This window comes from Chelonoidis abingdonii, chromosome 7, assembly GCF_003597395.2.
Source record: "Chelonoidis abingdonii isolate Lonesome George chromosome 7, CheloAbing_2.0, whole genome shotgun sequence".
NCBI classification, from domain to species: domain Eukaryota; kingdom Metazoa; phylum Chordata; order Testudines; family Testudinidae; genus Chelonoidis; species Chelonoidis abingdonii.
This window is the reverse complement of record NC_133775.1, coordinates 73,874,792-73,900,558: the sequence shown is the minus strand read 5'-3', so window position 1 is coordinate 73,900,558 and position 25,767 is coordinate 73,874,792. Positions and strand designations below refer to the sequence as shown.

The 25,767-nt window shown below is 36.3% G+C and overlaps 1 protein-coding gene across 1 annotated transcript in view; it reads left to right on the top strand.

Annotated features, from left to right (window-relative positions):
* The window catches only part of ANKHD1 (ankyrin repeat and KH domain containing 1), a 194,308-nt gene that overhangs the window by 126,279 nt on the left and 42,262 nt on the right, over positions 1 to 25,767 (top strand). The window contains 5 exon segments of the mRNA XM_075068051.1: positions 522 to 609; positions 1,452 to 1,579; positions 1,809 to 1,952; positions 3,376 to 3,478; positions 17,977 to 18,726. Coding sequence (XP_074924152.1) covers positions 522 to 609; positions 1,452 to 1,579; positions 1,809 to 1,952; positions 3,376 to 3,478; positions 17,977 to 18,726 — 1,213 coding nt within the window.

Here is a 25,767-nt window from a genome sequence, read left to right as displayed (position 1 = left end):
TGATTTGTGGGTGATAATCCCATTTCAACATGTTATAATTCAGAAGATTCAGATGTTGGCTATTCTCCATAGGCTGGCTTAGCTAAGAGATTTCTCCATTCTTGTATCACTGTATAATTGTGTTCTCAATGTTCTTTTGCTAAGAAATGGCAGCCTTTTGAACAGTGTGTATTGGAGAAAATTTGATGCAAATGATTTGTTTAGAGGTAATGAAACTGAATGAAGCTAAAAGTCAGGAAACTTTCCAGTGAGATCTATGAAATTGTGAGGGTGATGATGTGACCTTTTTAGTGACCTCTTAGTGACCTTTTCCAATGTAATTCACTAACCAAGTAGATTCTTTGGGATCTTTTTGAGAAATTAGCTGAAAATACACAAGTGGGGATTCATACAGAATATTCATTAAAATTAATAGAGCAGTGTAAATCCCTAAAGTGAAAATTTCAGCCACTAAGACTCTTGGTTGATATGTTTTGCCAGTATTTATAACACGTTTTTTTTAATACACCTTTTTATAACAGGAGCATGAATCTGAAGGTGGAAGGACACCGCTTATGAAGGCTGCAAGAGCTGGTCATTTATGCACTGTACAGTTTCTTATTAGCAAAGGTAAAATATTAGTACCAACTTCAGTGTCTGAAATGTCACTTAACAGTTCTATTAAACTTTTGTGTTACGGCTTTAATACCTCCTAGAATAAAAATTTTTCCTTATGTCATGTATTAGGTTTACGGGTTGTGTGGTAAGTGCTCATTTGTGGTGAAGATTTTAATTTCAGTTAACTCATATTATACAGGTGATTACTCACTTCTGAGTACAGAAATACTTTATCAAAAATACTTTCCACCGAACTGTGCAGATGAGTAAGGCAAAAATGTCAGTACATGGTTAGATAGTATTTCTAGCATTTTATTCTAAAAATGTTTTGCAGTCAACTCTTGCCCAGGAGTACTCCAGGGTTAAAAAATAAATAAATAGCCCCTTACTATGAAAGGATTGTGATTCTTCCTTGGAATATAAAAATAAATCTTCTAACAGTTATTTTAAGTGTGTGAATACCCCTCCCTTTGCTCACTTTAGGGTGACCAGACAGCAAGTATGAAAAATCTGGATGGGGGTGAGGGGTAATAGGAACCTATATAAGAAAAAGCCCCAAATAGTGGGACTGTCCCTATAAAATCAGGACACCTGGTCACACTAGCTCACTTGCATTGCAGTATGACTGTACATCTTTTTAAGAAACTCAGTTTATCTCAGAAGTCATCCTATTTTTACTTCTGAAATGTCTTTGCCATTATGTTATCCTCATTCTGATTTTTATTGTAACTAACTTGCATCCTAGATCTGAAATTCTATAATACACATTCAAAATCAGAAAATAAACCAGCTTTGTTTAGAATTTAAACATGAAGAAATTCCTGCTAATTCTGCATAAGCTGTTTTCTTCATAGGTGCCAATGTTAATAGGGCTACTGCTAATAATGACCACACAGTGGTGTCATTGGCATGTGCGGGGGGCCACCTTGCGGTTGTTGAGCTCCTCCTGGCTCATGGTGCAGACCCTACTCATCGACTTAAGGTATTGAATTTAAATTACTCATTGTGATTCGAATATACTCACCTTTCATAATTGCTTATCCTTGTACATAACTTGAAACTGAAGTACTGCACAGTTGACTTTTGATTAAAACGGAAGGCTGGACAATTTTAAACTTAATTTCACAAAAAAATCTCCATTTTTATATAGCACAGAGGCTAGAAGAACTCCCCTTACTGTTGCATTTTCTGTCTCCAAACTCTCACCCCAGGATGGCTCAACAATGCTCATTGAAGCTGCAAAAGGTGGACATACAAATGTTGTTTCTTACTTACTGGATTACCCAAACAATGTTCTGTCAGTTCCTACTGCAGACATGTCTCAGCTCACACCACCTTCTCAGGATCAGTCTCAGGTAAGACATAAAAGTATAATTAAACATACATTTCCACTACAGAAAATAAAACTTTCTAGTAAATTTTTTTTTAACATTTAATAAATGGAAACAAAGTTTAGTGGAAGTAAAGTAAAGATCAGTGACACTGATTTTTCTACGTTACATATTTAGAAACTCTTACCAAAAGGAGTTCCTGAAAAATACGCATGTATATTGTCCATCTTACTTTTAATAATTTCTGTTCCCTAATAAGCCCAGTCCAGATACAGCATTTCTAGGTGACTGTTGCACTTGATTGAAGTTACTCAACCTTTACCCTCTTGCCTTAGCACTCCTAAAGCCATGTGATAATGCGCTGGAAACACTGATGCTTGTTTTCCTTAAGTATTGGTATGTTGTGTAAAGTGAAAGGCAGCTTATTGCATGTACCTGGGATTTTCAAAGTGGCCCAAGGGAACTAGATTTTCAGTAGGAGTTGGCCACCAAACTCCCTAAGAATCTTTGGAAAACCCCAGCCTACAAAGAGAACCGAGAATTAGTTGATAGAATACAGTTAGGAAAATAAAAGATGCAGATAAAATGCAGTTATATTCAGAGTTTAAAAAGCTGCATATATGATGTCTATGCTAATACTGTGTTCTAAGTACTTCCAAAAACTGACAAGTTTAACATGAAGTAGTTTCAAAGGCAAGAGTTTTTATTTGAAGAAAACCACCCAAGTGCTATGACTGCACTGGTTACTACATATACAAGTACAGTGTGTGATTAAGTTTCACTGAGCAATGTCTGCCCTCAGTAATGGCTCTCATTAAGTGGAAGTGGTCACTTTATAAAATTTGATAGCTTCTATTTTAAAAAAACACTTTCCCAACGGTATTTAGCTGGCAGGATCTAATAGGCCAGTAAAGTACTACTTTGGACCAACAAGTAAAGAATTACAACTCCAATTGGAAGTATTGTGTAGCAGTTCCTTACTGTTTTTCACATGCCCCTTTTCCTGCATATGATTTGAAAAGGAAGTAACTAATAGAATTCTGATCTGTGGACTTGTACTGGATACAAGTTACCTGTGTGCCTAATTTCCTAACCTTTTTTGTGGCTACTGGGGCCTTTATACTCCTCAGAATCCTAACTCATGAGGCAGTTTATTTCCCATCTTTCTGGGTATGAAATATTGGATAGTACAAGAACAAGTAAATGTTTTTAACCACTTTGGAGGTAGAAGAGGGGAAAGAGTATGGTTAACTTTGCAGTTAGTATATTAAAGATGGAACATGTTACTTTTGGAAGTTGGTATGTTAAGGGATAACATGCAGTGCACAGTTAGCAGCTGAGTGGAAGGGAATGTATGCAAACAGAAATGTGCTTCTGGATTCAGTTATGAAACTCTTATCCATTGAAAACTAAAACTGAGACAAGTTCTTTCTGAGTTGATTTTTAGGTTCCACGTGTACCAATGCATGCACTTGCCATGGTTGTACCTCCCCAGGAACCTGACAGAGCTCCTCAAGAGAATTCTCCTCCACTCTTGGGAGTACAGAAAGGTCAGTATGTGGCCACTTGAAAGTATCTTGTTTTAGCACCTATCAGGATTGGGGGAAGCTTTATTTTAGTTATTCTGAAACTAATGTATAGGTCAGTCCTTACTTCATCAACCCTTAAACACTTGTAATACAGGTGTAGTTCTACCGGGAGCACAACATTCTCTGTAATGTGTAATTCATATTTATTTCATTGTGTAATATAGAACATTAACATTAGTTACTGATCATGCTTATTGAAAGAATTACTTGAAGAAAACGATCAGTTATTCAATTTTTATTTGAACAGTTTTAGTGTGGGTGCGACTTAACAAAGACTAAGTACTGTACACTGATCATTCTAAATTAGTTGTAATTCTTCTCCATATACTCATTGCATCAGCCCATTTTCTTTCTAAGTGATGTGACTTATGTATTGCCAAAATAATTAACTGCAAAGCTACTTATAGAAGATTCCTGATCTTGCCCAGTTTAAGTTACGGTTATGTCAGGGTTTTCAGTATAAGCAAGGCTAAACTCATTTTCACAAAGAAAATGGTATTTTCAATAGCTAAATGGCAGATTTCATGGGTCATCTTTTTGGAAATGGATTCTGCATTGAGATCTTTGTTTCTGTTAAGCTAGTTGAGTGAGAGAAAAGCATCTCTTGTGGAGAGCTCCGGGTGGAGGTTCTTCAGGCCTAATAGCTCTAAAGGTTTTTTGGGGGGACTTTGGGAAAGGATTTTAAAATATCAAAATAGGATTGTTAAGGTTGCAGTAGATGGGAATCATATTGACTAGGCATTAGTCTTGTTTAATTTTTGAGTGCAGGAAGGAGCTCCGTACCTCAATGACAGACACAACACAGGAAACTGACTATAGTAAAAATGTGAAAACTAAGATTGAATATGCAACCCTAATTCTCCATTCTGTGCAAATGTGATATGTATTGATTATCTTTACAGAACCTTATTTCTCAAATACAACTTATCATAGTGGTTTTTTTCCTACTACTTTTAGACATATGTATAGCAGATCTGGCCTAGTGGATTGAGACCAGACTGGGATTTAGGAGACTTGGGTTTTCTTCCCAGCTTTGCCACTGGCATGTTGGGTGGTTTTGGGGAGATCATGTCCCCTCTCTGTGACTCAGTTTCACCATCTGTAAAATGCTTTGAGATCTTGATGATGAAAAGCACAGTATAAGAGCTGGGAGGCATTATCCTTACTATTTATGATGTCTGAGTCTATAAGTATATACTGACATAGATAAATTTACAGCTAAATTAAATATTAATGATCAGTGGTATTTCAGTGATAAATATTTCTCTAAAAACATCACCAATCCTCTTAACTGGCATGTGGAAACAGATTTTTGCATTTGATGGAGAGTTTGGTTTCATTTTAATTATCTGAGAAATTAAATGCATTGATAATATACTGATTCAGAGCAGTACTATATAGGCTTCACTTCTTTATAAACGAAATTTGGATGCAGTTTGAGAATAGGTCATATGAGAAAATAAAAATTAGTTATGCTTATACATAATATAGTGGAGGCCGGGGGAGGAGAAGCATGTTGTCAAAGCATGTTGTCAAGTATTTCACTAAGCCGCAGCATGTTGCTGGGATTGCTGTTCAAAGTGTATTGGTCCCCAAAAGAAAACATGCAGTTTTTAGAGAAATACTTCATAGGTTCTGATTCAACTAAAGTACATAATATCTTTGAGGAGAAAATATACTTTAAAATTAAGGTAGCATGTGTAACCTCTTAAGTGTATCTAAGGCTGTAGGAAAAAAAACTATATTTTGTGTTAAATAAGTGGTATGTTGTCATATAAATAGTCTATCCTGCATATATACAGTATTTAGCTCTTGTATAGCGGGGTAGAGTAAGAGTTGTGTGGATTAATCTATAACATTTCACTTCTTAACTTTTAACAGATCATGTAACATTAATGTTACATTTAAATTATTTTTTTTGTGGATTCTTTTGCTGGGGGACAGGCAGTCCATTTGTAGTAAAGGGTACAATCAGAGGCATACTCATTATTCCGGTGAATAAAAATGTAGTGGTTTGGTCAAGCTTTTGGGTCACAGCATTCACTTGCAACAGGAAAATAAATTTTTATCCAGAAAGCTTTGACCAGGTCTCTAACAAGGTTTGCACAAACTCTAAACCAGATACTCCAAAATGAGAGGTGTATGATTTTTCTCATTTGTATATTTACCAACTCCAGGTCTACCCATTTTTTTGAATCAATGTATTAAACTTTTGCAGCAAATATAATAGCAACGCTTTTCGTAATGAGGAATTAGCAAATTAAATGTTGAACTAGTGAAATCAAATTATTCAATGTCTTTTAGTCTTGAAGTGGACTGTTACTAGGACTTTAAAAAGCAGTTTGATTTAGATCTCAATGGCAGATTACCAGGTTAGAGATGTAGGAGAAGAGTAAGGTTTAACATGTAGTAACCATTGTACAATTTGATATTTGTCAAAATAATTTAATTATAACAGCAATATTTAGGAGAAAATTAACACAGGTGAAAAAAGTGAGAACTGGCAAAAAGGAAATGGAAAATGTTCAGATAAGTAAGCTATGTCAGGGTAGAAACCTGATGAGCAAGAATGTAAAGAAGAATCGAGTGGAGTAAAAAGGAAGGGTCCACAGTCTTCAGAGGAGTATCTGCTGTAGTTTTTAACAGATATGGTGATAGGTGCATTAGAAATATTTAATCAGTTTTTGAGAAAACTAATAAAGGTCATGGTCAAAAATTAGTTATAAGCCCTAATTTCATCCCTTTTAAGTTTTGAAGAGGAAATATTTGAGACTGAATTTTTATAGGTGGTGTTGGGCTGAAAGACAATCATTTTTATTTAGCTTGAAGAAAGCATTAGAAATCAAAGAATTTGGGAGAAAATACATATTAATACTTTTAGTCTCTTTGCATGTCTGTTACTCATCTAATTTACCCACATAAAACTTAAATTGCAATTTTTAATTCCTAGTGCAAAGGAGCTATTTCAAATGTTGAAGTACAAGAGTTTTTGTGAGCTGTAGTACACTGGTTGACGTCTGCTGCTTTCCTCAACAGTATGGAATGAGAACTGCATAGTGGTAATAAGCAATACTGACACAACCAGAGGACATTTTCCTTTAGCTACAGTGGTGGGGACTGTACATCTGGAGTTAAGGGACCCACACTGTATCCATGCATCAGCTTAAGTACTCACTGGCCACGGTGTGTAGTGCAGTGATGACTGTGAAATCCTAGGTGGTCATGGATCTGTTACACAATGAATGGCAGGCTATGCATTGTTGTGATGATGCAGAATTGTAGTGACTTATGCTGCCCTCTGGACTAGTCTTGCAAAATTGTCATGAAAATGTTTACCTGGCTGATAAAATCGGCTCTAATTCTGACCTTAATGGAAAAAGTAACTAGTTTCTTCCCTCATCAAAAAATACTGTCCTGCAGTAAGGAGGCTGATAAAATTTGGCCAGGCTGACCTAATGGGGGATCTTTTAATAGTCTTTAACAGTAGTTTTAGTATCTTTTAATAAACAACAGTTTTCCTGATGTGGTGTCAGGATTAAGTCTACTAGACATTCTGTTTTAGCGCAGAGAACTTTCCATTCATTTTCCCTGCAAATGTAGCGTGTTAGTCTCATTATACATGTACTGTTTGGCACATGTTTGGCTGCACCAGTTGTCAGTCCCCAGCAAATATAATTATCAGCCTCACAATATATGCACCTAACTGTTTTGAATGCACACTTAAATGTAGATTTTTTTAAAGCAAAGGCATTTTCCTCTCTTCCCACTTGCAAAAAAGTTAATTTTAAGTTAAATTCTTGCCGCTTCATAAAAAGCTGTCAGAGGATGCTATAGTTCAAAAAAATCATAGCAAAGTTTAGAAAAAGATATAAAGTTGTGAATTGATCATTATTCTTTTACAGTTAATTTGTAAATGCAACCTAATGTTTAAGAAAGGGACCTTTAAATTCCCCTTTGCACTCTAAATATTATTCATAGAACACAAATATGCCAAGTTAATTTTCCGTGGATTATAGTCACTGAATGTCATCCTTTATATATTTTCAAAATTTAATTTAAAAATGTAAATTATGAATTTTTAAAACAATACACCAAGAATATGTATAGGTAGTCCTTGGAAAAGCAAATTTCTTAGCTTTAAAAAAAAATGAAAATATTTAATTTCACTCTAGTACTAAAAGATGTTTTTAAAAGTTATGAATAAATGTGAAATTATATTTTTGAATTTGAACTGGCAACTATGTAGGCTTTTGCTAAGTGAAAGTTCCACTTTATAAATATGTAGTTTGGAATTATTGCACTTATAAATTAACTAATATTAATATTCATGAATTTAACTGAGAATATCCAGACTTATCAGTGTTTTATCACTATTCTATTGTTTTTTGAGATGGGAAATGGTTTAGCAACTTTCACTGGGTTCTCATATGCTCTTGATCAGTGAGTATAAGAGGGGGACAACAGAACGCTGTATAAGACAAGTAGTCTTCCACCAGTGTTTCTGTATTAAATTAGAGGAATGCTACAAACAGCTCTACCAATGTATATTCTCTCCTCCTGAAGCTACATGCCACTAGCAGATAGTTTTTGAAAGTCAGGAAATTGAGCTGAATCTACATATATAGCTATACTTCGACCACTATCTGCTGTTCTTCCCCAGAGACATCTTTACATCCATGCACTGTAAATCTTCAAGAGTTCTTTATAAGCCTGTTATCCTCATACTGTGCTAACCATCCTACCCTGTATGCACGTCTTCCCAGCCAGAATCTCCTCTGATTTTATTCTCCCATTGCAGTAGAGTTACACTAGTATCTCCTCTTTTACATTACACAGAGATCTATCCAGTCCATCCCACAATCCCAGTGTAGTGGAGGCCACCATTTTGACAACTTACATTTTACATGTATTCCATAATCATTCATTCCAATTCTCAATACCAACAGAGGCAACAACTTAAACTTTTATTTACTCTCCAAAGATGCTAAAAATGCCACTCTTCTTACCTCAGTTGCCTTTTTGTTTGAGATCCCACCAACCACATAAACTAGATATTCACCCTTGTCCCATCCACTCTGTGCATACTAGTCACAGGTCCAGAGTACCTCACGTATTAAAACAAGCTGGCAGGGTCTAGCCTGTTTAGTTCACATAAGCGTCTGGAGAAGTAATATATTTGGTAGGCAAAACATTGTCTGACTGTCACCTTAAAGGACCTTCCTTTAGGTTTTAAATACATGTTGATCAGAATTATTCAGCTTTAACACTTTAAAAGTGAGTTAGAAAAATATCTATTTTTTTGTGCCCAGCTAATCTTTGGTTGCCAAAAGTAAACACACATACTTGTTACTAGTGTACAGAGTAGAACCTATAGTTTCCAGGTTTATAGTTAAAAGATTTAATTTAGGAAAATAATCAGAGTAAAGAAACGAAGGCGACAGACACTTTTTTTATATATTTATAAGCAAAACTACATTGTAATTTAAATTCTGTAGTCAAGTTTATTACATCTGTGTAATTGGTAAATTACTAGTATGCATTCTGTGTGAGGGTCTCACTGGTGTAACATCTAAGAGTGAAAGATAAGCCCATCAAAATACACAACTAACTGGGATAAAAAGTTTGACAGTTGTTGTCTTCCTCAGTGGTAAGGGATCAAGGATATAGGTGAGAGTGGTGTATTAGTTAGGAGCTCTATGTGGAAAAATTGTGTAGGCGCTTAACCATTTTTCTGGTCACTGTTTTTCTGAAAATTTGCCAAAGGGGTCCATGTAGCTGAGTAATCTGTACTGCATATTTTGATACAAGTGTAATTGGTCCAATTCCATTATCACTATGACTTTGAGTTGTGTTCCTTAATAAACTGAACCTCCACATTATGTGGGATTTTCATGAGTGCTCAGTTTTGCCCAGCCTGTTTCTTTTGAAGTCAGTGAGAGTTTTATCACTGAAGTCAATGGGCACAGAATCCGGCAAGTGCTGAATGCATTTGAAAATCCAACCCTAAATCTTGGAGACTTTGAATCAGACTAGATTTTTAAATCTCACAAAATCAGAGGAAGAATATCAGAGGCTATTCTGTGAAAAAGCCATTAAATATTTTTTTAAAATACACCTCTACCCCAATATAACACGACCCGATAGAACACGAATTCGGCTATAACACAGTAAAGCAGTGCTCGGGGGAGGGAGAGGCTTCACACTCCGGTGGATCAAAGCAAGTTCAATATAACGCAATTTCACCTATAACATGGTAAGATTTTTTTGGCTTCTGAGGACAGCATTATATTGAGGTAGAGGTGTAATAAACTATGGTTTTATGCCCTCTGAAGTCTGGTCATGCTGAGAAATGGACTGAATCTGACTCTTTATCCTTCTGTAATTATGTTCTAGATAATATTGAGTATCTAGATCAGTGGTCCCCAACGTGGTGCCCGTGGGCACCATGGCACCCACTGGGGCATTTATGTGCGCCCACCTAGTGCCCAGCAGGGGGGAGAAGCCGCAACCCTGCACCTGACGGGGACATAGAACTCAGGCTGGGAGCGTGGTGTTCTCTGTTCCCAGCAGTCGCAGGGCCTGCCTAGTGCCAAGCAGGGGAGACAAACTGCGGCCCCGTGCCTGCTGGAGACAGAGAACTCCAGGACAGCAGGCTGCGGGCACCAGTGTTCTCTGTCCTCGTGGCTTCTCTCTTCTCTCTGGATTCATATGTCATGTAATATTAAATATGATGTTTTTTGTATTATTTAATGTACAAATACAAAACAAGCATTGAAAAATTGTTAGCGCCCGCCTCACTCTTCTGAAAACATGAATGTGCTACCGGCCACAAAAAGGTTGGGGACCACTGATCTCGATGGTACAGGGATTGACCGTGTATAAATGCAAACATTGTCCAGTAGGTATCTGATCCAGAGAGGAAATATTTCTTAGAGGGTATCTTGTCATTCATGCTGAGTTGAGTTCTGATTTAGGCAATGATTTCAGTAAGTCAGTAGAAAACTAGCTAGAGTTTTTGCAAATCTGTTTTTAACTGCTGTTAACTGGATGGGTGGAAACAAAATCCCAGAATCTTTTGAAACTCAGCAGTTGGTCTTCTAATTTCTGACTTGCTTAAGGGCAAAGTGATGTTGCACAAGGCTGCCAAGATGAGAGCTGACCTGGAATATGATCAGATTAGCTAGAAATTACACTTCAGTGCCAGGCTGTCTCTCTAAAATGACTGATCTTTATACAGTTAGACAGATAATAGAAACCCAGTCTTTTAGCACTAAGGCAAAAATTCTTGTTCTAGAGCAGTGTATTTTAAACCAGGTATCTGGTTCAAAGATGTTTGTGACACAGTGGTGAAGAGTAAAGCATTTTTTGACCAACTAAAATTTTGAAAACAGCCTGCTTTTTTATCTTACTGTGTCAGATGTTTCTTTGGGGTAAATATTACTGTGATTAAACTTGCAGATGTTACCAGGGTCCCTATAAATTCTGCTATTACTGTAAAACCGTAGGTTGCTATTTAGGTAAGTAAAAAATGTGAATCTTAGATGTCATTAATATTTCAAAAATCTCTCTCAAAAAAAAAAATTGAGATGGTTCTAGAGCTTGGACTTCGAAACAGCAGCATAGGGAGAGCTCTGTCATCCATTGTAAAAGGAGACAAATTGGTTTCTCTGGGCTTGTCTATACTTGCAACACACAACGCTGCTGTAGCGCTTACTGAAGATGCAACCTACGTTGACTGGAGAGCTTCTCCTGGCAGCATAAGTACTCCATCTTCTGAGAGGCAGTAGCTATATCAATGAGAGAAGCTCTCCTGTCCACACAGCACTGTCTATAATGGAAGTTAGGTCAGTATAACTTTATCACTCAAAGATAAGTTTGTAGTGTAGACCAGGGCTCAGTGTAGGGAATGGCATACAGATCAGAAGTCAGAATTCCAGGAATTTGCCATTAGTCAGGCATGAAACCAGGGCCGGCTCTAGGGTTTTTGCCACCCCAAGTGGTGTGGTGGGGGGAAGCTGCGATTGCGAACTTCAGCAGCAGCTCCACCGTGCCTCCTCCTTCGGCAGCAGCTCCACCACGCCGCCTCCTTCGGTGGTAGGTCCTTCTCTCCGAGAGGGACCAAGGGACCCGCTGCTGAATTGCTGCCGAAGAGCCTGATATGCCTCCCCAAGCACCTGCTTGCTGAGCTGGTTCCTGGAGCCGGCCCTGCATGAAACAATAGGGATGAAAGATTGTTCTGAATTTCTTGATGGAAATCAAGTCTGTGAAGACAAGCAGCCATGTTTTGCACCAATTTATGTTTGGAATGTTGAGATGTAGAAAGTCTGTAAAAGAATTGCAAGCTAAATGAAAGAGGGATATAAATAAGTTTCAGAACAGTCAGGGTATTGTGTTCAATGCTGTGGAGTTGTAAGGCAGATTTATATACCTGGGAGATCTAGGGGTAAAACCAAACAGGTTACCTATATGAGTAAATAAGATTTAAATAAAGGAAATAAAGAGTTGGTAAGGAGTACTCTATCAGTTTGAATTCTAGTTTGGGATATACTGAGTTTGGGGGAAATAACCTATGATGCAGAATTTGAAGCAGGTAAATGTTAAGGCACGGGCTGAAGCAATGACTTTGGTATCCTCTGCATACAAGTGGTAGTCAAAGGTTGAATTCTCAAAGAATAGGTTCATGAGTGGGATGTGGGATAGGACTAGGTCCTGGAGAAAACCATCGTGAGGAGAGGTCTAAGTAGTGTAGAGCAAATGATGTTACCAGTTGCAAATGAAGAAACTAGCAAATGATTATGCATCCTGTTTATAAATATTCTTCTGTTGTTCTTTTTCTTACTATTTGAGCATGTAGACTGAGCAACTTTCTCCCATGTCACTTAAGATTACCTAATAGTCACTGACATTTTTGTCTAGCAACAACTGGGATTTCAGTGGCTCTGAACCTTAGTTCCATGCTAAACAAGTCTTGGAAAGAGCAACTGAAAACAGTTGCTATGGAGATGAGATTTAAGAAAAAAAAAAAATTCCCAACTTTCTCTTTGCAGTAGATGTTGCAGTGCTGGCTTTACAGATTATATTGGTAGTACTAAAGTCACCCTTGTTACTATCTATATTGCATCAGAGTCTGACTATAAAGTCAGATTTCAGATGCACAAGTGTGGACACTTATCAGATTACAGCTGTTCTTAGTATACATATTTTTAAAATAACTTACAATGATTGATACTGTAAAACTAAAAAAATAGCAATATAAATACAAGTTTTTATAATATGGGAATAACATTACACGTAAGGGATAAGGAAAACAAATTACCCCAATTATAGTGACTGTGCTAACTAACCTTTAAAATTGTAATGATTTTATTCATATAATTAAACAATACAACACAATAATGCAACTTAAATAAGGCACTTTGAGTTCTTAAGTGGTTCTTTATTTTTGTGATATGAATAAACCATTGCACAGTTATTATCTGGGTTTTGTTTTTTTACAGATGTGAATTAACATACATAGTGTGTTCAAAATTATAACCACTCTTGTCATACGAATCTGCGTTTTAAAGCTTCCCAAATAAATTGACATTAACCAATAGAACTATTTTTTTTGTACCAATGTGTCAGATGTCCACTGATGTCTGTTAAAAATTAATCTTAAAAAAGAAAAGAAAATTTTAAAGGTTTGACTTAATTCTAGATTGCCTGGCATTTGAGGTTTAAGCCCTGTTGAATCTGTATTTCAGGAGTCAAAATATGTAACATTGCCTTGATTTTAGGCATCTACTATATGTATAGATGCAGTGAGTATAGTTATACCAAGGAGATCTGAAAATCTGCTTATTTCAAATGTGATTTCTTTGAATGAAGATTTCCTCTCTCAGTCCATCTTTTCCTTTCATTTGATTTTGTAGTGAAATGTTAATGTTACATTTGATATCCAAGTCTTAAATAATGGCATTGTCACAAGTATAACTGAATGTGGCCTCCTGCAAAACTTCATTCTGGGAACCATGAAATCCCTCATAAATTTGACCATTTGGGCTCTGCTGTTAGAAGCAAACATGTATGGCTGTGCTCAGCTGATACTGTTTGTAGATCTTTGCAGTTAGGTCTCTTAAAGTGTGAAGTGAATTTTAGATTATCCCAGAAAAACAAATTTTAGATACTAATTTTTAAATATATGAAGATTGTAGTTACTAAAAAGAACACTACTTTGATTTACAATGTAAATTTTAGTCTTGATAAAAACACTTTAAGTTCAAACACTAATTTTCATTCTTCCCTCTTACCCCCCTCCTGTCATCGACAAGATTACAGGCACTGATCTTTACTGTCCTGGAGAAAGTTTTGTAATGTCCTGAAAACTGAACCCACCCGCTAATTAAAGACTAACTAAATACCTCCATGCTCTCGTAATTGCTGGTGGAAAATATGTATCTCATTACTGTCCACATATTGTCCACAATACAATGCCCAGATCTGTCCTCACAGTATGCTGTTGCTGGATTCATCTTCCCTGTAATGGTTAGAGACTGGATGCTCTGGATTCAAGCCACAGATCAGTTTTTCCCATATTCTCCTTGCACTGATTTAAAGGACTCTAAGGCCTATCCTGCAATGGTGTAAAGAGCCTCCTATACCTCATATAAACCAGAAGGGTCAGGTCTTTGTACAAGACTATACTAATGCTGTTAGAATCCATGTATTTTTAGAAGGGAGAACTAGAAGCTTTTCATGTGAGGCTTGTTTTCTCTACAAGTAGGCAGGTAAAATTAATATTGATGTTAACCGTAACTGTTTCCAGATTTTATGATCTAGTTTTGTTAAACTACGACTTCATTTTCCTGAGGGGATAGCGTTACCTATCAGGGAGAGCCTGTCTGAGCCCCCTTTCTAGAAAAATCCAGAGAGGACAACAAAATAATCTTGGGAATTATGAGAGGGCAACTCAGCGTCTAATACCTTTAGTTTCTCAGCAAGAGACTTCAAGGAAAAAGATTCTTGTGGGGCTAGATTTATTAAACCTTCATCAGAGTAACATCCTAATTTGACAAAACTGATTGACAACAATTTTGATATTTTCTTTCCTTATTTCTGTATGTATTTTATCACGATATAAGAAATAACTTTAAATATATCTTCAGTGACCATAAATATAACTAACTTGGATCAGTATATCTATAAAACTTAAAAGTACCAAAGTTTAAAATTATTTTACAATTAATTGATCCTTCGGCACAACCTTAAAGGTATACTGCAGTGCAAAACCAAAAACTGAGTTAAACACATTTCTGTGCTCAGTGTCCCCACTAACGAGCCCAAATTAAGTTTTCTCTAACTCTTTATAAGATTTTCCACTTCTTTGAATTTCTCTTGGTACTTCTGATTCAGTGAATATAACAGAATAGAACATTGGGGATAGGAATTTGCTGTTGCTATCAATTTTATTTGGAAAGCACTCAAATATGATGGTAACAGTACAAAATCCTAGAATGGGTGGAACATTAGATAGTAGCACAAATCCCAGTAAGCCTCCTATCTGAGAATAATGCATGCCGAGATACATCCAAAATGTCAGGAAACACTGAGGATTTCAAATGAGGAAACATTTTATTTTTCAGATTGGGTAAAATTTATTTCCATTCTCAGATAGTCAGGCTAATTGAGGCATTGAGCACACAGAGTTTGGGTTTCTTTACACTTCAAACTCTACAGATGCACTGCTGTAACACTTCAGTGTAGACACTAACTGTGCCAATGGGAGAGGTACTGTAGCATAGGTAATCCAGCTCTCAAGAGGCAGTAGCGTCATTGATGGAAGAATTCTTCAATCGACCTATCACTCCCTACACTGGGGGGGTTAAGTTGGCTTAACTACATTGCCCAGGGGTGTTGATTTTTAACACCCCTGAGTGATGTAACTGGGTTGACCTTGTGTAGCCCAGTGTTTGAACACTTCTTTATTTTTTTAATTTTTGCCCTTCATTTGTCCTGTAATTCTACTTTGACTGGGAATCTTCTTAGCTGAAAAAGAAAAATGTCTACCTTTTTTTTCCTCAGTTCTTCAAAGAAGAATAAAGAAAAAAAAACCCTGTATATACCCATATATATTCATTATTTGAATCCCTTTTGATATTGTAAAATTTATTGTATAGGCAAGCTAGAGTTATATTTAAAAAAAAAAAAAAAAAAGGGTACGGTTTGAAACACCTAATCCTACAGGCAGGCAAAGATGAACCACAGGGGAAAGCATGTAGGTACTGAGAAGTTCTGCTAAGCCAAAGCCTAGACTGCAGCTTCGCTTCTGTAAAGTAAATTTTCCCTATGTGACATGACTCTGGGGATTTTATTTTATTTTTTATTTTTTTAAGACCTTATACCAGTGGGATAAATAGATAAAATTTGCTGAAACCTCAGTAGATCAAGGAATTTTTTTACACACACACACAATTTGGGAAACAGGAATCACTGACTTTTCCTAAGTGCCATAACTTGAAAATGGCCTGTCCAAGTAACCTAAGACTTCCCCAGAATCCCTGCTCTGAAGCAAGACACAGCATACAAATCTTCAGTCACAAAGGGGTTTTTAGTTAATTGGGCAGAAGGAGTTGGACTATAGGCCAAAAAGGGGCTGAATATGATCACTGTCTTCACAATATGAAGAAACTGAGTGAAGGAGGAGTTACTATTAAACACAGAGGTCTTAATCCTTAGCCCTGGTCCAGCTACTTTGAATTGCTGAGGGTTCTTCCTGATTTAGGGAAATCCTTGGTCGGCTAAAGCCGATGTAGCCTGCTCTGTTCTCCCCTTCCTCATCCGCACTCTAGGAGGGGAGGTGGGGGTAGAGCACAAGGGCACTATATATGATTTGCCCCATATGTGGTGCCTCATAGGACTGTAGCATCTAGAGCAATATGGAGCAATCCTTAGGCTGCTCAAAGTTACATCTGGGGCAGTTACAGCCAAGGAGCAGGGGAAGCTAAAAGGTGACAGATGCGGATCCAGAAGCAAGAGAAGTACAGAAAAGAGTGCTGAATGTTTTTTCTTTTGTACAGCCTTTTAATACACTTCTGTGTGAATCAGCATTATTAATTCTGAATTTTGCTTGCTTTTGATTTTCACCATAGTATCTAGCTTTCTGCTTTAATGTCAGGTAAAACTCCTTGGATTTGGTAAAGTGCCTTGCTTAAAACAGTTGATGTTAAATACATGTGTTCATCATGAAATCCAGATGACTGAGCAATTCAGCTAGTTTTCTTAAAATGATTTGCTATCTTTATGCAGCTATGATTTGTATTGTAAAGCTAAGTTTTTCTTCAACTATATTTTGATCTGGGTAATTTGATTCTTAAATAGTCATGGCTAACACTATAATTTGTATTTTTTTTTAATTCCAACTTTTGATGGAGAATTAGGTTAGCTTGTGTAATTTTTCAAGTTTTAGCTCTTTAATTAAAACAACTATTTTATTTGTTCAATATATTAAATTACTATTACTATGAAAATTGGTGTCTGATAAAGTAAGCTAAAAGCTTTTCTCCCCTTTTAATTTTTTCATATTAACATTACATTTGGTATCTAAACACTTAGTAGATTTATTCTTGTGAGCCTGCTTAGTTGGAACTGTCAGGTAGCAGTGTAAAGTTTTTGCTGTTTCTCAAACTGAGGCTTGCCTTCTTGAGGGCTGTGATTGCTTGTAAGCACACATGGAGGTGCAGATGAGGAGGAGGGTATTTATTTCTTGCTAGGTTGGTTTTGAAGAGGGATTTTAAAATTCTTAACATTGACCAGAGCTGCACCTGTGGTGGTCTCTCCTTGGAGAAGATCAAGCAAGAAATAGGTTAATTTTTCTTTCCATACTCTTACATATAAATGTCCATACTTAATTAAAAAATAAGTGCAGGTGATTTGGTTGTTTTTTTTTTTTACATTTACATTGCCAGAATTCTGATATCTGAACCAAAGGGAGGAATACTATAGCATTTGGGGCATCTGGTCTAGAAATGAAATACCAGTGCATTGTAAAGTTACTTTCCCTTCAGTATGGACAGCCTTGTTCTTTAACTTAGCTTTCGAAAGTTAGGTCTGTGTAAAAGGTTTGTCCTGTTGCTGGATTTATTTTGCTAATTTTTTTCTTCTTAGAGCAAATTTACTAAAACAGCCTTCTGTGGCATCCTTTGACTTTGATTGCCTTAATATCCATTGTCATGAGTATGAGAGGGCATTTTAAGCTTAAAGTAGCCGTATTACAAGGTACAATTAGGATCAGCATTTAAAATTCTGGTTATATTTGTCTTGTGCTAGCTACCAAATATGGAGTGTAGGCTTCAAAAATCTAGTTCATCTTAATATGGTTTGACAGATGTGCAGTTTTAGTTGCAAAGTTTTGGGTTGGGAGAGAGGGGAGGTGTGGGATAACTTCAGCATGGCATTTTTTCAAACATTTTTCATGTGCTTAGGTGCATCCAAGCAGAAGTCAAGTTCCCTGCAGGTAGCAGATCAGGACCTACTGCCACCTTTTCACCCATACCAGCCTTTGGAATGCATAGTAGAAGAGACTGAAGGCAAGCTGAATGAACTTGGACAAAGAATTAGTGCTATTGAAAAAGCACAACTTAAATCATTGGAATTAATTCAAGGTGAACCTTTGAATAAAGATAAGATTGAAGAACTTAAAAAGAACAGAGAAGAACAAGTACAGAAGAAGAAGAAAATATTGAAGGAGCTGCAGAAGGTGGAAAGGCAGTTGCAGATGAAAACACAGCAGCAGTTTACCAAAGAATATTTGGAGACCAAAGGTCAGACAGATACACCACTTCCCCTGCAGCAGCAGTGCCCACACACAGGTGTCTTCCCAGAAGTGGAAGGAGATGAGGGTCTACCAGAGGAAAACTTTTCAGAGTTACCTCAGGTTGACACATTCTTATCTAAAGATGATGAACAACAACAGTCTTCACCACCTGCTGAACAAATAGAGTTTGTTCCTATCCAGGCATTGTCAACACCGCAATGTAATTTTTCCAGTAACTTAGGTTATAATGCAACAGATTCTCTTGACCTTCAGAAAGTATTAGGTAATCAGCAAAATGTAGGACAGCAGCAGCAAATTGCTGGACATGGGCAGGGGCTGTTAGTTCAAGAACCAGACGGATTAATGGTTGCCACTCCAGCACAGACGCTTACCGACACTCTTGATGACCTAATAGCAGGTGGGTTAAGAAATATACATATTTTTGCATTAACTTGTGTGCTCAGTTTCCCTTTCTCTCCTCCCCTCCAAAAAGACATCTTGCGGTTTTCCAATTTGGGAATACATGCTTAAGAACATTTAGTTTCTTATTAGTGCTATTAATCTTTAGACACTTCCAAATTCTAACATGAGGTTTTTTCCCTGTTTTGCCAAATTGCTGAAGACAAAGTGCTAAACTTCCTTTTATTGGAGACCTATTTTGGCAGCCCCTGTAGCCTCATCTTTTTTTATGATACTTTAAGGAAATCTTGTTGTGAGCAATTAGAAGTTGCCATTAGGAAACCTGAAAATGACTAGTTTTTGTTTTAAGTCTTCTATAGAATTTTGCATATAACCCTACGTGGATTTACTCAGTGTGGCAGTTGTCTCTGATGAAGTATGAAAACGTTTTTTGTCACTTGTACTGACAAATGTACCACTGTCCTGTCTGCTGGAAGCATTGATACAGTTTAAACACAGTCTAGACTCTAAATACAGATGCAAGACCATCTGTCCCTTTAGTGCTTATTTATAAAATTGACTTATGTTTTCAGAATAAATTTCTAAACATCAGTTGTTAAAGTAATATGATTACTGTTTTACAAAATTTAAAATGTGGCATGCTAGGATCAAATGGTGGTGGACCCACAAGATCAATATGTTACATTGGCTGTCTGGATGAAAAGCAAAAATCAAAACATTCCTGGCCTTGCCAATAAATGTATGAAGATACAAGTAGAGATGAATCAAGGTTTCCGCCACATAAGGTTACACTTGCTAGCCACGTTGTGGAAAGAGGTATCATCTTTGTGGAGTTCGCTTCAGGTATCTAGCTGAGATTTCTGTTTTTTTTTGTTGGAGGTGTGAAAGATCTAAATATGTAGCCACAATTATATTCATGGGCAGGTCAGTGCTGACTGTCCTGCTTTTAGTTTATTTGTTTTTGTTTTTAATCCAGCATTTCTCACCTCTTCTCAACTCCTTTCGTCTGTCCCTTAGTCTTTATTCTCCTTTCTCTTTTCCTCTTCAGTTAGTCACTGCCCTGTCCTCTTAATTTCATCTCAAGCTTTTCAGAAATGTCGAGTAAGACTCTTTGCTGAGTCTCACAGGAACCTCCAAACTAGTAACTTGCCAAAGCTGAGTACATGTATTGGGATGGACAGCAATTTTGCAGTCTTCCCTCAAGCCCTACTGGATACTGTTGGATGATTGTGATAAGTGTTACAAGATTAACTTCCTCCAGATGGTGATGTATAACTTCATTCAAAGAAACTCTCTAGTATGTGAGGGAGAGAGGAATGTAGGTCCTGCTTTGACATTTTTGTTGTCCCTTGTTACCCCAAGTCATGTTTCTGCAGAGCTTTAGAGATGAGTTAATTTACTTTTTAACAGGAGAAAACCTGGATTATTCTTGAATGTTCTTACTGAAAATCTAATTCGAAACTTCAGAGTACAGTGAGGAAAATCTTGTGTTTAATATGTCATTTACAAGAGCTGAATGTTGGGGTTGGATATTATTGCTATAACATGTTCTGTATGTATGTATACCACAAATCTCTAAATGGATCATACAATGTACATTGAAATCCTTAGTAGTCACATTTTAAATCACTAGTTATATGGTCTTCATTTATATATAATGTAACTTCAGTAGCAAAAGGAGAACTTGTAGTGATCAACTCAGTAATAGAATGAAGTCTAGCTGGTTTTTATACTTGTTACATTTTATGTAAGATACACAAAGTAACTAAATTTCAAAACTTATAACATAAATAGCTTAGTCTTTTAACAGTATGTTATTTTGTACTTACATTTCCTAAATTTTGTTAGCTTGAAAGTGAAATATGAAACATACAGAATGTTTACTATTTAAAAACCTCAACTTGTTTATATGACACAGACCTAATGGATATTTTGTCTAACTAAAAACCCTGTCATTTTGTTCAGAATGTGCAGTATTTAACAAAGTGACCATGCATATCCTACTTATTATCAATTAATATCATAAAACTGATTTACTACAGAGTCTAATCAATTAAGAATTTTTCTTAATGAAAATTATTTTTTCTATAAAAGTGAAGTTTTTACTTGTATTTCTATAGATATTGTTAGTGCTAGTTAAATTTAGTAAAGTGCCACAACTATCTTATCTTAATATATTTCCAATAATACAACCATGAGTGGAGTTTAGAAATCCAGCTACATATGTTGTTGCTACTGGTAGTAACAAAATTGTTGCTCCACAAACATGTATTTTCTCCTGATTTTCTTAAATGTAAGTTAAACTTTCTGAAGATGATTGGAGAGATTTTAGTTACTTTGCTCTGGTTATCAAGAATCATTATTGTGATACATCTTTTAGTAGATTAAACCCTCAAAGTCATGGGCTCACATCTTATCATGAAGTTACATGCATTTGTTTAAAAATCTGCAAAGCATCTTAAAACATGCGTTCACCCTAATTTCACATTTTATCCATATTCAAGATGCTTTTGAACACTGCACCCTGGCAAGTTTGCAGATCAGATTACGGTGCTGTTTTATATGGAAGTTGTTTTGCAGCAGAAAATATGGAAATCAAGAAGTCTTGTATACATAAACCACATTAACAGATGTTTATGTGTAATGGCAATTGCTACCAAGTTCAGTGTTTCTTGAAAGCCTTTTTTTTCTTTAAGTTGTCTTGGGGAAATCTCCCATAATTTCACTACCCCTGGTAGAACTGCACCAGTGATAGCAACTGTGGAAGCATTAATGTAGAAAGAGATTCAGCGTTTTTGCCATTCTGTATGGTAACCCAACTCAAAGCAGGTCTACTTGACACAATGGCAAAAATACTGACAGTGACTGGGGCCCTGATTACACTAATGCTTCCACTGTCACCAGTGGTAATGCAACAGTGGCAGACTTCTCAAAGGTCGCATTTAGACAAGGCCTAAGTATGGTAGCATGAACTCTCTCCAAGGAATGTCTTCATTGAGCAATTTAGATATTAAATGTCATCATAACTCATATCGTTATTGGCCAGCCTGGTAGTTTAGTGCATCAGCTAAAGGGAACAGGAGTACTTGTGGCACCTAAAGGGAGGCACTGCTATGATTCATAGGGCAGCTGGTGTTAGGGGAGGTTTGTTTTAAGTTCTAACTTGGAGTTAGAGGTCTAAATTTCCCTGATTACAAATATAATAGTTAAAGTTACTCACTCTGTATTCACCTTAATGAATTCTGTGATCTTGCATACCATTTGTGCTGTAGTAATTAAGCAGAATTTGGAAAGTTAAGATGAACTCATAAATTCAGAGTGAATGCGGTTGAATTCTCCTTAATCATGAAATATAAACTGAATTCCTTTAATAGCTTTATGGAAAGCACACATCTAATTCTGAATCCTTTCACTGATTCTTGCAGGGTTGAATTGGATTTTATAAAGGTGAATTAAACTATTACAGTTCTTCAGCATGTAAAATATTAAGAATTAGTGCTTATTGCATCTTCTGAGACTTGATATGTGAACATAGGTTGACACAGTTTTCAGACTTCATTGTACATTACTCCACTGCAGTACAAATTTTGGTATACTAAAGGTTACATGCTATGTAATTTGGATTTTTTTGTAGTTCATATTGCATGCATACATGAGTAGGTTTCTCAGTTAGCCGCATTAAGTTCAAAGCTTTTTGTTGACTTCCTCGGGACAATGATGCATCCACTTGTTGCCACTTTCTGTATAGTATTAAATGTACTAATATTGCTCTTGTCAGTTTGTGCTGGTCAGTCACCCTTTTCATTCAAAATACAGATTTTCTGCACCTCCCTTCTGTCTGGAATTCTTTCCCTAGAGAGATTTAGTTGGACTGAATCTGAATTTATAAATGTAAACTTTCAGTTTGCTGAATGCTTGTGTAGTAACTCTGCAAACTTTTTTTTTTTGGCTCTGAAATCCATGCTTGTGAAATGATTCCCCAAAATTGATGTGTTAACTTTTATTTCTGGAATCATTGTTAAAGATGACTTCTGGGCAACTGCATTATGAAATACATAACCATTTGGAATAATGCTGGTCACCAGTGTAATCCAAAGTGGGAAATGTTGAAGCATAATGTGAAAAGTAACAATTATATACAAACACACTCCTATTTAAAGTAACACTGGTTAAATGTTGTTCAATCTGAACCTAGCAGACAGCTTATCATTCATTTTAAAAGATTAATAGGTCACAATATGGTGGTTGATTGCTATAATAGGATTTTAAAATAGTGTGAGATTTTTTTTTAATTCCAGGAAAAGCTCTTATAAAAGAGACTTATACAATACTGAAGTACAAATTTACATTCATGGAAAAAAACAAAATGAATCTAAATTATTAGTCATGTTTAGTCATATTACAGGAATATGAGGTATATTTAGTAGTTCATAAATATAGCAGTTGGAGTCTAATTTTAACTTCATACTACAACTGTCAGATCAGCCACAATCTCTCTTTGCCTTAGCTCCTTTTAATGCTTAAACATGCTATGAACCTGGCATTTTATTCAAGATCATCACAGTTTGTTCCTAGTCTGATGCCCTGTAATCGGGTTTCCCAAACTAAAAAATACCAGTAATATCTCTTATACTGCGTAGGATTGTTTACTAAAGTTTATTAGTGAAGATTAAAGAAAATACATTTTGTAAAAGTTTTGGGCCTTCATAAATTTACGAATATCTAAATGAAGCCCTACAATCAGAAATGTCATTTAAACTTCAGACTTATTCAGGCAACAAGCTTATTGAATATGTTGTAAATAACAGTATAGGTTGAACCTCTCTAATCTGGCACCCTCTGGTCCGGCAACATCTGTGGTCCAGCATGTTTTTATTTTGTTTTTTATGCTGAATCTACTTATTTCCTTGTGCCAGTACAGAAAAATTGTGTAACAACTCTCACTTTGTTATGAAGAGAGCCAATAAGCCTTGGCTAGACGGCATTGCAAGCGTTGTGCTGTTTATTCGCCTCAGCGAGATAAAAATAGAGAAACCTGCTACTACAATATTGACCTCCCGTGGTTCAGCAAATTCTCTGATTTGGCACCAGTCAGATCCCAAGAGTACCAGACTAGAGAGGTTCAATCTATATTCTGTACAAGTATTACCAGTGTATTTTGTAGGGAAGGATCTAAAATCAGTGCAGTCACAAAATAAATATTATATAGAGCCTAAATTGCGTGAGGTAAAACTTATTTTTAATTATATATATTGATAACTATATTTAGTCAACAAAAAGGTATATACTTCCTAATGAAATGATAGAAGTGTATCTAATCCTCTAAAGTAAATTGTGTGCCTATGTCTGTGTTTTGGAAGTAAAGCAGCAAACTTGGCTTCCATGTCACTAAGTTTTTGTGTGTTTGTGCTATTGCCCAGCACCCTGTAACTTTCCGTTTCATGAATGGAACATACCTACTCCAACTGAATCATGCACATTTTCTCAGAGGCCTGTTAAAGATCTGTTAAAACAGATTTTTTGGGGGCGGGGACCCTCATTCTCATGGTTCAGTACCACACAAGTTTACTGAAGTACATCAGTATAGAGCTCTTTCAAGTTTCCTGTTCCATTCATCAGGGACTAAAAATACCAGGGCTACTTTTTGTAATGCTAGGAGTTTGCCCCAGTGTCCTTGAACAAAATCTCCCTTCCCCCCATTGTTCAATATTCTGTGCTCCACTGAGTTTGCTGCCCTCCCATTTTGGAGGTGGTTGTACTTCAGTGGTGCTGTGTAGTTGAAGTGATTTTGCATTCTTCAGGAGTATGTTGAAAATATAAATTTTTGTGAGGTTTATAAACTGGGTTAGAAGTTATCCAGAAAAGTATGGCTTTTTTTCTGCTTATGAAATGCCACCAAGAAGGGATGAATTTTTCCTCCTGCTCTTGTTCTTCAGTGTAGCAAAGATTTCCCCTAGCTTATAGTGGCATGTATTTTTTATAAAAAAGATACCACTAAATCTGTTTTATCCTATCTGAACCTCTATTTTGCAGAATTCCACTTGATCTTTTTGCCTCTAATCCCATTATCTTTTGCCATAGCAATGTAGTTTAAGATTCATACCATCTTTTTAATTTTTGTACAGTGTGCTGCTCCTTTACATATTATCTTAATACCATTACTGCAAAGCTGTGCCACAAGTGATAGCCAAAGTGGATATAGTGCTACATGTTCATATTGCTGTTCCTCAGGAACACAGTAATTTATCTAATATCATAGGTTAGAACCACACTAGGATTTAGTCATTTAAAAATTGCCCTGAACTTTCTGTAGCAAATTGCTAAAATAATTCTTGGGAAGTCAAATGAAGGATATAAATGATTCCTTAAGCAAGTGTTCCTTTTAGTTCAATTGATTTTGGACTTTAAAAAGAAAATGGTGAACTCCTCTCTCATTCCTGCAAAATCCTGATTGGAAGCCAGGTATGGTATGACCAGTCTTTGAGAATGAGTTTCCATGCTCTGCAAGTGAGACCAATAACTGACCTGCTTTTCTATGGTAATGTTCAGAGTTGTAGACATATTTGACTCTGGGTGTAATATCAGTACTAGCTGATTAAATCTGGTCCCATACAAAATATTTTGTTAAGATGCGTTGAGAAATACTTGTGGTATGACGGTCCTTCCTTAGAACATGTAATTGAATATAAAATTTGGCCTTAACGAGCCTACTAATTGCTATTAACATATGTTTGCTATTCAGTGAACTACATCATCTTCAGGATATGATCTTCATAGAGAGGTTATTCTTGATAGTGCAGATTACATTAACAGTTCTCATTGGTCAAATATCAGGTTTGGCAACCAGCCAACAAATGTGGCATCACAACAGGTGTCCAGAAGTTTACAGGAATCTAAAATTTTGCAAACAGTAATTGTCTTTTAGCAATTATTGGGGAGGAAATCAATTATATCAGATATTTACAATCTTGGTGGTTAGAGTTGACTTTGAACCAGTATGGAGATTTCCATTAATGCACAGAGTTTAACAGTTTTTGTC